General features: G+C 38.0%; 1 protein-coding gene across 1 annotated transcript; it reads right to left on the reverse strand.

The window, feature by feature from the left end:
- Positions 1–4,081: 4,081 nt before the first annotated feature.
- Positions 4,082–10,443, reverse strand: abhd17aa (abhydrolase domain containing 17A, depalmitoylase a). The gene is made up of 5 exons (XM_081374940.1): positions 10,257–10,443; positions 8,775–9,213; positions 7,738–7,932; positions 7,445–7,624; positions 4,082–4,670 (listed from the first exon to the last, which is right to left on the reverse strand). The coding sequence occupies exons 2-5, from the start codon at positions 9,188–9,190 to the stop codon at positions 4,451–4,453; spliced, it is 1,011 nt and encodes a 336-aa protein (XP_081231066.1). The 5' UTR covers positions 9,191–9,213; positions 10,257–10,443; the 3' UTR covers positions 4,082–4,450.
- Positions 10,444–13,667: the final 3,224 nt, after the last annotated feature.

Here is a 13,667-nt window from a genome sequence, read left to right on the forward strand (position 1 = left end):
CATTACCCAACACACACAATGCATCTTACATCATAAGGGGACATACCATAACCTCATTATACAGACGTGTACCTGGAAACATACAGTAATTTTCTTACAGATCTCGATACAGATATGTGACTCAGCGTAACTAGAAATACAGCAAATTAGCTTACAAAATTGTGAGTCGGCATACAGTATTTTAGAGTTATCAGATAAGGTTGTGCTGCGTCACTTTAAATGATCATTATGTGGAGTTTCGTGTGGGTCTGGATGAGTAAATCGACTCCGTCCAGCTCTCACAGTCAAAGGTTTGACGTTATTGCTCGGTTGTTCAGAGATGTGAATACTACTAACCCTTTTTCCTTAGAGCTCTAAAAAACAACTGAAAAAACATCCTACCATTCTTTTCATATATTATGCTAATGTGGACTATTTCATCTCGGAAAGTCATAATATACACTGAAATTTGCACACTATAATTAGTCCATTTTCATTTCGATTTATATCTTATCTATTACATGCATACTGAAAGTGGCACACCACCTGCTTTAAAACAAAGTTTGCTATGCTCATTATGACAGATGTCAACAAGCAACATTATTTTTCCTGCAGTCTGTGGTTTTTAAGACCAATATAAATCCGATTTTGTTTTACTGGCAGCATCTTGGTGATAAATATGAGATACAGACATCAGGTTAAAAAAAAACAAGCACTGCCCTTAGGTGATGCATAGCAAACAAGATGTTAAAGAGCACGCAATGCCCCTATATTTCACTCAAAGGAATATTTCACTCAAAAAAATTAAAACTCATCATTTACTCTCCCGTCAGACTTCTAACGTTGAAGAATTTCTGAGCTGTTTTTTGAAAAAGTGAAATCACATAGCAACCAGATGCTTCCAAGACCCTAAAAGGACAAAACACACTATTAAAGTATTATAAACATAAGCTGTACTGTGCTTTGTATGAGGAACACAAACATTTTTAAGGGATAGTCCACCTACACATGAAAATTGTGTCATTTACTCACCCACATTTCATTCCAAACTTGTCTGACTTACTTTCCTCTGTGGAACGTAAAAAGATATTTTGGAGAATGTTGGAAACCAAACAAGTTTCTTTTTCCATTGACTTCCATTGTTTGGACAAGAAATACAATGGGTGCTAATGGGAACCAAAACTGATTGGTTACCAACTCTCTTAAAAATAGCTTCTTTTGCGTTCTGCAGAAAGTAGTACAGGTTTGGAACAAAAAGAGTAAATGAAAACACAACTTTAATTTTTTGGTGGCTGTACCTTTAAATGTTTATTCACTAATTCATCATCTTTTCTGAGTTTGACAGCCCTGGGTCACTTTATGCTTCATTGTATGGGACTTCTAATATTCAAAAATTATCCTTTTCATGGTACATGGTGATTTTAATTTGAGTGAACAATCCCTTTAAGTGAAAAAACTACATGTCCAGGCTAAAAAGACACACCTATCCCTTTTAAAAACGTCTCTTAAACAGTGAAAGGTTTGTTTATATTATAGCAAAGACATTTCAACCTTATAAAAATAGATCTGGAAGTTCATGTTAAATATCCACTGAACACATAAGAGCATGTCTATAACAGCGAGGCTGTTTTACGAGAAGTGAACGCTTAAATAGCTCAATATACAAACCATTATGCGATAAGAAATAGCAAAAAACGTGATTCAATGACCTAGCATGCGGTAATATTAAAAAAACCTGTCACAGTTCTTCCTCTCGCAGACAAACATAGACAAGAGGTCAGCGGTGGATGGAGGTCACGACCCCATTCTGAAACGGCTCAAAAAACTGTCAGTCACACATCAGACTGGGGTTGACTTGGGCGTTTAAGTCAGAGTTCATTTATGCACCATTACATCAACGTGCACAAGCTAAGAGGAGAAATCAATGTGAGGACAGGTGTAGCGTGATCTTTTGGGGATAGAGTGAGGTTTCCTGTCGTTCTCAGATGCTCATTACATCTATTGACCTTCCACAATTCAGTGTGTGGGGACAAAGTGGAAAAAAAGGATCACAAACTGAAATATTTACAAATTCAGTCCCTATTTTTGGGGCTGGAAAAGCCAACTGCTCACGGCGATAGTTATGCCGTGATTCAATACATCGCGATGCATCACAAAATCATACTATTTGGAGCAGGAAAGAGTTTCAATCTTCCACGACATGTTCACTTTACTTTTGTCTGATAGAAGCAGCACCTTAAAAGCAGTGTTGGTACTCCTTTTTATAATGATAGGGAAGCAAGTGGACCATACCCGTCAACACTCCCGTTTTTTAGCCCCATCTCCCAGACCCCTCCCGGTTTATTATTTCTCCCGGGGAACTCCCGTAATTTGCATGGCCCAAACTCCTTTATGAATAATCGGACCAATATGTTTGTCTAATGTTGACCAGTTGCCAGATCTTGTATTAAAGCGCCGAACGGTCAGCGCACAAATCTCCCGGATTTTGAAAACCAAATGTTGACAGGTATGAAGTGGACAGATGTCAAAAGAAACAAAAAAGAATTGGAGAAAATAAAACCTGTAGAGACCTACACTACTAGTTAAAGGACTGGACAGATCCACTTATTTATATTATGACTATTTTGCATTTTAGAATAATATTAAAGTCATCAAAACTTTGTAACTATGAACTATGCTTCTTTGTCTAGATTCCAGCTCTGGACTCTGGACATTCATTAACCATCTTCACGAGGAGCATCCTGGGACGGTTTTGTAAACAGTATTGAAGGAGTCCACGTGTATGCTGGACATAGCTGGTCACATGCATTAAAAATGAACATTAATTCAGATTTTAGTTTTGTAAAGAAATTCATATGTACTGTAGGCACAGTTTATATTTTGTCAACAAAACTAATTTCAAGTATTGAAGGAGGAGCCTTTAGAGAATCATGAGAAACAAACTCAGTGTCCAAACTTTTGACTGGTAGTGTATCTCTAGATGCCTAATGAAGATGAGTTCACCCTGTTTACACCTGGTATTAAGAAGAGATTTGGACGATCGGATCAGACGAGGGAGACACTTTCCTGTTTACACCTGGTGTTTTAATCCGCATCTTTTGTCCACTTTCAACCACTTCTGTCCTGATTTCTTCGAGGGGAGGGTCTATGTATGTTTTTTCTAGATCTCTGACAGCCACGAGATCACGAGTGTGTGTGTTAGAAATCAGGAATGGTGAGAGAACATTGAGCTTGGTACGTTTTTCGTCTTCAAACAAAACTGACGCATCAAGTCAGTAAGCTGAGAGAAGGCGGTCTCTTGTGGCTGTTCGAATGCATTCGATCACATGGGTGTCTGCACTAAGAGCAATCCGGTCAAATGTGTTTTCGACTACCTCCGGAAGGAGTCGAAAATGGACAAGCTGAAAACATTTTAGTCCCCGTTTACACCTGTATTTAACGTCATCCACTTGTGATCCGATCGACCAATATTAATCTTAATGGCCCGAGGATTCAATAAAAACACATTCACACACACAGCAGATGGTCTTCAAAAGGTTGAACAAAGAACACACACATATTCTTGTACATCTATCTTTGTGAGGTCATTCATTGACACAATGCACTCTCTAGCTCCTTACCCTTCCCATCACAACATCACAAGTACCTAACCCGAACCCTTAACTTAATTATAACATTATCCCTAAAACAAAGTCTTGACCTTAAAACAGGCCTTTAAGGAGTCTCAGAAAGTGAGGACCGGCCCAAATGTTCTCACTTTACTCTCTTTGTCCTCACTCTGATGGTCTAAAATCTCAAATCAGTCCTCACGAAGATCGTTGTACAAGTATACACACATACACACACACACACACACACACACACACACACACACACACACACACACACACACACACACACACACACACACACACACACACACACACACACACACACACACACACACACACACACACACACACACACACACACACACACACACACTCTGTCCAGCAGAGAGTTCTTGTCTGAAAAGGTGGTAATGCTGTTTTTAAAACAGACTGGTCATCTGCTTACCCACGAGACCTAATAAAAGGGAAAGTACATAAACACCCACAAGATAAGAGCTTCATAAAGAGATATTACCTCTGTTCAAATGACATATAATTTGTCATGGTCAAAAAAAAAAAAAAAAAAAAAAAAATCACAAGCCAAATCAACTGTGAGCGAGTGCCTCAGATGTCCTGAGGTCCTTCCTGAGACCGACGCTCACACATTCTGATCTTTTCAGTGTGAAGTCGAGATGTCTTCTCAGTAGAAAACTCAGCTCCAGGCTGATAGAACGAAAGAGACTGCAGTTTATAGAAAAACAAACCCTCCAGAACTGAATTCTGTCTGTTTGCTTTCCACATGTCGACCATTTATGGATGTGAGCACAATTAAGTGTCCAGGCCTGAAAGATCTGCATGTCTTGATGTTTTGAAGGGTGCGTTTACTGCGCAGCCACTTCCTGGCTGATGAACCGGCGCAGGCGTTCCAGGTACTGGCTGTAGAGCTCGATGTCATTGTGACCGGCTCCTTCCACCCACAGCGGCTCCACGGCCTTCGGGCAGCGCTCAAACAAGGCCAGACCATGAGAGAAATCAATCACCTCATCCTCCGTCCCATGGATGATCAGCACTGGAGATGTGATTTTAGACACCTTCTCGATGCTGAGAGAGCAGAATCAGACACAACAAAGAGCCATTAAAAGAACTAAAAATTCTGCCACCATTTACTCTCCCTAATGATGTTCCACATCAGTATGACTTGTATTTTCTGTGGAACTTAAAAGGACATTTGGAAGAACATACTGGTCTTTTTTACAATGCAATTATACTTTAAAGGGATTGGAGCTTTCATCCTTCAAGGACACAAAATAACTATAAAAGTTCTACGTATATTCTGAAATCATATGACAGCTTTGTGTTAGGAACAGACCAGATTTGTCAGAATTTGCTCTTTTGTACTCTTCCGTTAAAAAGTTTGGGGTCTGTAATATTACTATTATTATTTTGTTGGCTGCATTCATTTCATCAATAAATACAGCAAAATCACTAATATTGTGAAATATTATTACAATTTAAAATAACTGTTTTGTATTTTAAAATATAATAAAATGTAATTTATTCCTGAGATGCAAAGCTGTATTTTCAGCATCATTAATCCAGTCTTCAGTGTCACATGATCCTTCAGAAATCATTCTAATATGCTGATTCGCTGCTCAAGAAACATTTCTCATTATATATATATTTAGATCCATCATCTTTGGTTGAACTATCCCTTTAGTTAGTAAAGAGGTTATAAAATGCTGTCATTTATCAGACCAGAATAAAAAAAGCTAGTATATGCTATCACTGCACTATTTTGCAGTCAGAAAAGCTAATTTCTTCATTGATGGTCAATGAAAATTTTGACTAAATGTGTGATTTTTCCCTCTCTATAAGCGGTGACGTCAAAGATGCACCTTTCATACTAGCAGCCAGCAGGACAATCACAGGTACATTCCTTGCATAAATGGAGACTTACAGTTCTTATTGGGTCATGAGACATGTTTGAAGACTTCTTTTTGAAGAAATAAATGATATAAACCACACCTGTAACATCAATGCATCACACCTGCACATCAATTAAGTTCCGTATTAATGCATAACCTTGAGGGCCTATAGGCTATGTGCACAAGCGTCGCGACGAACTTCCGCTATTGTCAGTTGTCGGCATATCAGTTTACGGTTTACGGCCGCTTCATCGGCATCAAACAAGATGAGTGCTGCTGTTGTACGAAATAAAGAGATACTATGTGCGTGACACATCTAAGTTTCTAAGAACTGTAGGTGGATCTTACGGCCGTTTCCCACAAACTCCGTGTGCAGTGTGTGTGTGTGTGTGTGTGTGTGTGTGCGCGCGGTGCAGGAGCAGCACGCGCTATAGTGCTTCATATATGATGCGTTTGCAGTGAATAACTGATTCACGGCTGTACCACAAACACTTACTATTTTTATTTAAAATCCAGAAGTTACGCTGCAACTTTTATTTAATAACATTTTTTTCAGCATTGCGATTCTCTTTGTAGCCTACACATATAACCTACACTCTTTAATGGACGCATGCACGTTTAAACACAATTTAAACAACGTAGGGCTATTATTCCATGCATTAAGTTGCTCAAGCAAGTGGTCAAATATTTAACTGTAAATTGACAAAAACAGCCGACTCTCATGCCTTTTCTTTTCTTTTTCCATTTAAATTTTAATATAATAAATCTTGCATGTCACAAAGAACTTGTTTTTCCACCTCCACGAATGAGACTGTTGATCATTATGTCGCCTTGTTGAAGTAAATTGTAATTTACCTTGCTTTACCCCGGTCTTCTAAAAGTAAAAAGATGACTGTGAAAAATAGTAGTAGGCCTATAGAATTAAATGCATTTATGGTGAGATTACTACAACTTATTGACAAATTACAATTTATCTAGATCGTTTCCGCACCGAGTCTATTTCTGCTGTGCTGCAAACACTGAATTAAAGTGACAGCGCATGTTTCGTGGTCAAAATGAACAAAGATTGACATGAAAATGTAGTAATTTCACCATAAATGCGTTTAATTAAATAAATTGTAGTCTCATTCGTGGAGGTGGAAAAACAAGTTCTTTGTGACATGCAAGATTTATTTTATTAAAATTTAAATGGAAAAGAAAAGGCATGAGAGTCGGCTGTTTTTGTCAATTTACAGTTAAATATTTGACCACTTGCTTGAGCAACTTAATATAAGTAATGCATGGAATAATAGAAAAAACATTTTATTAAATAAAAGTTGCAGCGTAACTTCTGGATTTTAAATAAAAATAGTAAGTGTTTGTGGTACAGCCGTGAATCAGTTATTCACTGCAAACGCATCATGAAGCACTATAGCGCGTGCTGCTCCTGCAAGCACTATAGCGCGTGCTGCTCCTGCACCGCACACACACACACACACACACACACTGCACACGGAGTATGTGGGAAACGGCCGTAAGATCCACCTACAGTTCTTAGAAACTTAGATGTGTCACGCACATAGTATCTCTTTATTTCGTACAACAACAGCACTCATCTTGTTTGTTTACAGCGGATGCCGATGAAGCGGCCGTAAACCGGAAACTGATATGCCGACAACTGACAATAGCGGAAGTTCGTCGTGACGCTTGTGCACATAGCCTATTGCTTTAAAGGGGACCTATTATGTGCTTTTTCAAAGTCTCGATTTTGTTTTTGAGGTCAAAACCGTAATTTTATTTTTGAATATGAAAAAAATGTACCAAGGTCTGGACTTCGATGACCTCATAGCTGGCATACACACTAATGAAACTTAAACGTAAAAAAGCATAATTAGGACCCCTTTAAAAATATTGTGACCGATAGAGCACATCTTTGTCATGCTTAGAAAACGGTTTTCAGTGTTCACTGACTTTGGGAAGGCGTCAAAGCAGTACGTCTTCTTGGTGTCAGGGAAGGCCACCCTCATCCCTGAGGTGAGGGGTGAGTGAAGTACCACGGCAGCACACTCATAACGGGACGCCAGGTCCACGGTGGGCACGGTGCCAATGCTCTGCCCGTAAAGGATTATATTCTCAGGGCTGATGCCATACCTGAGACAGCACAGAAGAGATTTCACAAATACAAAATGCAATTAAAACAGACCTGAATTTCCACATTGTACCAGTACAGTAGCATGCTTTCTAGTCTCAGGATTCTGACATACCTTGAGCGCAAAGCATGCCACGCAGCGTCTATGTCTGCATACAGATTCTTCTCAGAGGGTTTCCCTGTGCTGACGCCATAACCAGAGTAGTCATAAGAGAAGATGTTGCAGTTTATACGAGTCCCCAGACCGATGTAGAAGCTGCTCATCTGACCGAGATCCACAGCGTTACCATGAGAAAAGAGCACAGTGTACCTATAGTGCGCAAAACAGAGGGATTGGCGTGATTATTCTTCTTCCTTCTGCTCTGTTCTCCTCAACAGGACAATGCTCCATGCCACACTGTCAGACCAATCAAGGTTTGGATGGAGGACCACCAGATCCCTGTTCATGGCCAGCCCAATCTCCAGCCCTGAACCCGACTGAAAAACTCTGGAATGTGATCAAGAGGATGGACACAAGGTCGCAAGCCATCAAATAAAGCCAAGCACCTTGAATTTGTGCGCCAGCAGTGGCATAAAGTCACCCAACAGCAATGTGAAAGACTGGTAGAGAACATGCCAAGACACATGAAAGCTGTGATTTGGAAATCAGGGCTATTCCACCAAGTACTGATTTCTGAAGTCTTCCTAAGTTAAAACATTAGAACCATGTTGTTTAAAAATGTATATAAACGCGTTTTATTTGCATTACTCGAGGTCTGACAACATGGCATTTTTTGACCAATTGTAATTGTCTGCAAATAAATGCTCTAAAAGACAATATTTCTATTTAAAATTTGGAAGAAATGTTGTCAATTTACAAAGGTTTAATTGGCATCTTTATTTCAAACAACCCGACCGACCGCGACCCGAATATCATTAAAAATATTTTTGGATTACTCGTAACCGCGGGTATCACTGACGTTTACTGGTGCGAGGGCAGGACAACCTGTCACTCACATGACATCACAGCAATAGCAAACCACAACCATCCAATCAATTTCTGCATGGATAAAAATCAAGCCGTTTCACTCAGATACGAAATACGTCGCAATTGCGAAGAAAACACTAATGCAACCTCCGTTTCATGGCGACTTTAAGCTGCACCTTCCTCACCTTGCGGATGGGGCACAGCGGATGTACATGCATCCCACTCTGTTCCCACGGCTGGAGTGTGTAAGGAAGACCTCGGTTCCGTCTAGCTCCCTCTGGGAATACTGGAACTCTGCTCGCTCAGAGAGGCGCAGCTTCCATCGGCCTTCACCACTCCGGTCACCAGAACCTCCTCCTGCTACTGCTCCTGCTACTGCTCCTCCTCCTCCTCCTGCTCCTCCACCTCCGGCACCTCCACCCACGCGAGAGCGCAAACCTGAGGCTCCAAGGTTAGAGGTCACAGGTGAGGTGGACTCCAGGTCTGGCACAAGAGTGTATGTGGGCTCCGGGGGCAGGAAGGCCAGCTTCGCTGCAATCCGGCTCGGACAGGGCGGACAACAGAAGAGTCCGCACAACTCGCTGATGGATAACCCGTTCATTTTCTTCTGCTCAGATTAGAGACCTGTGAAAGACTGCACGGTTTAATTATGATATTTAAAAATATCATTCATATAAGCCAATGCTAACAAAGAATTCCAGCCAAGTGAGAATGTCAATTAATGTTAAGGAGGGTTGACATTTGGATTAAAGAGAAATGTAGATGTGGTCATTATGTGATTAACCTTTAGAGACATTTTAATGGGGCAACGAAATTAAAGCTGTATTCGGGTTCATCACTACAGCAAGGCTGATGTCAGGAGAGCCCATATTATCACAAAACTAAATCACAGATCAGAGCTCACCGCCTTAATTCAGAAAAACAATCTATGTGTGCAGTGGCTGAATGAATATTCAAAAGGGGAAAGTGATTTTTATGTAAAAGTTTACTGACAGCTAAGTCAAATAACTAAAGTATTGTGTGTGTGTGTGTGTGTGTGTGTATATATATATATATATATATATATACACACACACATTTTAACAAGTTTATAATATCAACTACTAAGAAATTGTGAAATGTGTGTGTTTCTTTGACTTTCCACTTCATATTAATATAATATTAATGAAATAATATTCAAATATAATTTGTAAAAACATTAGATTAAAATGATACGCAGAAAAAAAAAATTGACTGGTGATCACTATATACAAGCGAAAATTATGTACATTAAAATAATAATTAAAATAGCATTAAAATATAATTTAGATAGATAGATAGATAGATAGATAGATAGATAGATAGATAGATAGATACCATGGGGAATTGTATTGGATTAGCAGCACTGTATGATACAATATAAAATACAATAAATATAAAATAAGATAAGATACAAAATATACACAACACACCATTTGCACAATACACTAAAAGGAATCCATTGCTCAAATGCATTTTTCAAACTGCACACCACATGTATCTAAATGATTTAGAAAAGTGCATTACTTTACTCTTGATATGACCATAAATAATCCACTTTTGAAAAATAATCCAGCCAATATGAATTGATATCTAGGCAGTTAGCACTAGCTGGATTTCTGGCCAAATAAATCAAAGACATCACTTACCAAAAAGGTATTGCAATACAAAATGGGCTTTGGCTACCTAGAGATACAGTAAACGCTAACAGTTTGATCCGTATTGATTGGAAATAGGCAGTAGGATGACAAACATCTTGCTGATTATGGCAGGAATCAGCCCGGCATTAGCACTAACACTGGTGTTGTCATCTGTCGGGCAAAAAACGAAGGCAGCGCCGGATATGCCGCATTTCACAATAAAAGCCCGTTAACCGGAAAAGTTTACTATGTAAAATAGAGTTTACTTCCAAGACAAACCCATTAAAAATATTACAATTATGAGAATAATTCAACTCCTAATAATTATAAATATAAATAATACAATTAATTACTTAATTATTAAATATTTATTTTAAAAACATTTACTTTACTGGTAAAAAAAAAGAAGAAGAAAAAAAGTAATATTGCCCAGTATTAATATTAATATAAATGTGATCTTTTAATCACAAATAAACTTCCTTATTCAAAATTTGTATTAGATTTTGGGCTCGTTCAGTGCTAATGGACAATGTCTGGAAGTGGATGTGCCTTTTTTCTCAAGAGTAATCTCCCATTATGATCATTCACAATGTAAAAATTATATGATCAATAAGTTATGACAAAATATGTTTTACATTGCTTTAACTCATCAAACTTAAGCAATTTTCAACTTTTTTTTTGTTTGTTTATACACGATTCAACTAATTTTTTAAGTCAGTTTAATGTCATTTAAGTTGAAATGACTTAAACATCCAAGTTGATTGTACATAAAAATTTAAGGCAGCAACTTTTTTTTCACAGTGCAGACTGAGACTCCCCAAAGTAGAATATAAATTATATTAATTATAATTAATGTGCGGGAAGAAAATGAAACAACCATTGCCTTATTCACTAAAGTTAGATATTTTTATGACTAAAACTAAAACAAACAAAGAAAGTTAAGATGGACCTCTGTTATAGGCCTTTCTTATCTCATATTACTCTCTTAATCTAGTACTGATACTGCATCAAACATAACTTCATGACCAGATATGATATAGAATCACAGTGGCTTTACTCACTGTTTCTCAAGCACAACATTTTTTTAGATTTAACCACAACACATCTTTATGAATGTGGGATGAAATAATTCCTGTCTCAAATTATACTTAAAGTTGAATAAGACCAATAAAATTCCTATAAAATACAGAGTCCTTGACATTATTCTATCAGCATTGTGCCCTTGAGTAAAACACTGCAGCAAGTAGAAGAAAAGTAACATTGTGTCAGGGTCCTGTCATCTTGATTGGTTTTATTTTTAGTTTGGGTGACAGAATCCTAACACTCATGTGTTTGTCTTGTCCTTGTGTGAGCGTGGGGTTGTTCTCTGGGCCGTGCACTCTTACTGTATGTCTGTGTTTTCAGTGTTTGGGGCATGGTGTCTAGATCCTGAAAGTTTCGGTGTGGGGTTCCTGACACCTGTGCTTCATGCACTTCTGTATGATCTTGTTTTCTGTTTGTCCATGCAGCAGATGAGTGTGTTTGTCTGATATGTGCTCTTCTGTCATCTCTAGTTTTGGTCCCACCGTCTACATGATTATTGGTTTATTTGCCCAACCTGCTCTCCCTTATTACCATCCTGATTTCCTTTACTATTTATTCTCCCTTTGTTCTCTGTCTTGTGTCAGTTCGTTGTGGATGCTATCCTGTAGGCCTGTTTTGTCCGGCTGTTTTTCCCTCACAGGGTAGTGTTTGGTTTTTGTTACTAATAAAAGCCATTTATTTTCTCTGCATCCTTAAATCGTCGCCTCTTCCCTGAACCTCACCTGACACATTGTCTCTTCTGGTTAGTGTAAAAATGTATGCTCCAATTGAATTTTTTTAATAAGGGAAATTAATAAAAAAAATAGCAATATCAGTGCAAGTTGCTTTCGTTTAAGACAGCTTAAACATGCATTTTAGTCTGGGACTGCTCAAGCCTTTTCTATGAAATAATGCAAATATTTGTTATCGATTTCGACAATAAAAAAATTGTTCAGAACAAAGCCACACCAAAACAGTCTCTGAGCAACACAGTGGTGTTTCATTACTGAACGAATTCACGTTTTTGAATGAATCGAGTGAGTCAATGATTCAATGATTCATAAAGACCTTGGCTGAAGCTGAAATAGTCCCCTAAACCATCAATCACTATTCCTTATGTTAGTTCACGTGAAGGAGTGAATGAAAAGGAGTGCAATTCGAACAACCGTTGAGTGTAGACATCTGCTGTACAATCGTTATTGCGGTGAATGTGGGATTGAATCGGATTGAATGAGTGCACTCGATAATGTCCACTATGATTTCGAACTCCACTACAAATAGCTGTCCCTTCAAACAATGCCCTATTTGAGGGTATAGGGGGCAATTTCGGATTCAGCACTCTTGCTTCGTTCATTAGTGAATCAGCTGTTCGAATGAATCGGTTGAATGATTCAATGATTATTCATTAACACAGTGACTTGCTGCAAACTACTGGCGATTTTAATTTCATATTTAAATGATCATTTAGTTTTAACTTTTTTAAAGTTAAAAAAACCTTTTATTTATATTTTAAAACATAACTGGCAAAATATATAGGATTAAATGAGTAAATATAGGTAAATAGAATGTATCGAAAATATATTTATGTTAATATAACAATATATGTTTGGTCATTTTTTTAAATAAAAATACTTATGAAATGACATGCTTTTTTTCCATATGAGAAAGCATCCTACAATACAGTCCACAGATAATGTTACTGACAAATGTACTAATACAGGTTGGCTTACATTACTACAGAATTCCTAAATGTCAAAGCGTAACTGTAAACATGAATGTCAGGGACTAACAGATGGTCCTTTGCAAACATCCAGTGAGTTCCTGATGCCATGGTGTCCTGTGTTTGTATCAGATAACCGACAGCATATCAGGAGAGAGAAGGTTGCTTCAGGGTCTTCCACACGAAGAGAAACATGATTGTAATGACGATTGATCCAATGTGCCTTATGGACTTCAGATGAAATTCAGACATCACTGGATAGATCAATGTTGTTATTTCGCTAAATCTCATAAATGAACTCATGCCTGTATGTGGCTACAGACATCATAGCTGATCTTGGGTGACCTTTATTGTTACTCCCTTAGCCTTACCTCTGGACAAAAAAAAAAAATCATTTAACTCATTGATTGATAAAAGAGATTAGACAGTATATAATCAGAATAAGAGAGACATCTGTAAACTGGATTATATATTTCTGAACATTCACCGTTCACTGAAGCCAAAATAACAGTATACGTATGGAGCCAGATCAGCCTCAAAAATAAAATTTGTATTTTATAATGTGAGTTGTGCTGTGCATTTAAGAATTTTGTTATATGTATTATTTTTTAGGCTGATCTGGCTCCATATATAAGTAG

This window comes from Scardinius erythrophthalmus, assembly GCF_964197995.2.
Source record: "Scardinius erythrophthalmus genome assembly, chromosome: 9".
Lineage (NCBI taxonomy): Eukaryota > Metazoa > Chordata > Actinopteri > Cypriniformes > Leuciscidae > Scardinius > Scardinius erythrophthalmus.

Coding starts and splice junctions, on each gene's coding strand:
- abhd17aa (XM_081374940.1), bottom strand. CDS start 9,190: ATGAACGGGTTATCCATCAGCGAGTTGTGCGGACTCTTCTGTTGTCCG. Junction 7,625..7,737: donor TGGCATGCTTTGCGCTCAAG/GTATGTCAGAAT, acceptor GTGCTGTCTCAG/GTATGGCATCAGCCCTGAGA. Junction 4,671..7,444: donor TGCTTTGACGCCTTCCCAAA/GTCAGTGAACAC, acceptor CTGCTCTCTCAG/CATCGAGAAGGTGTCTAAAA.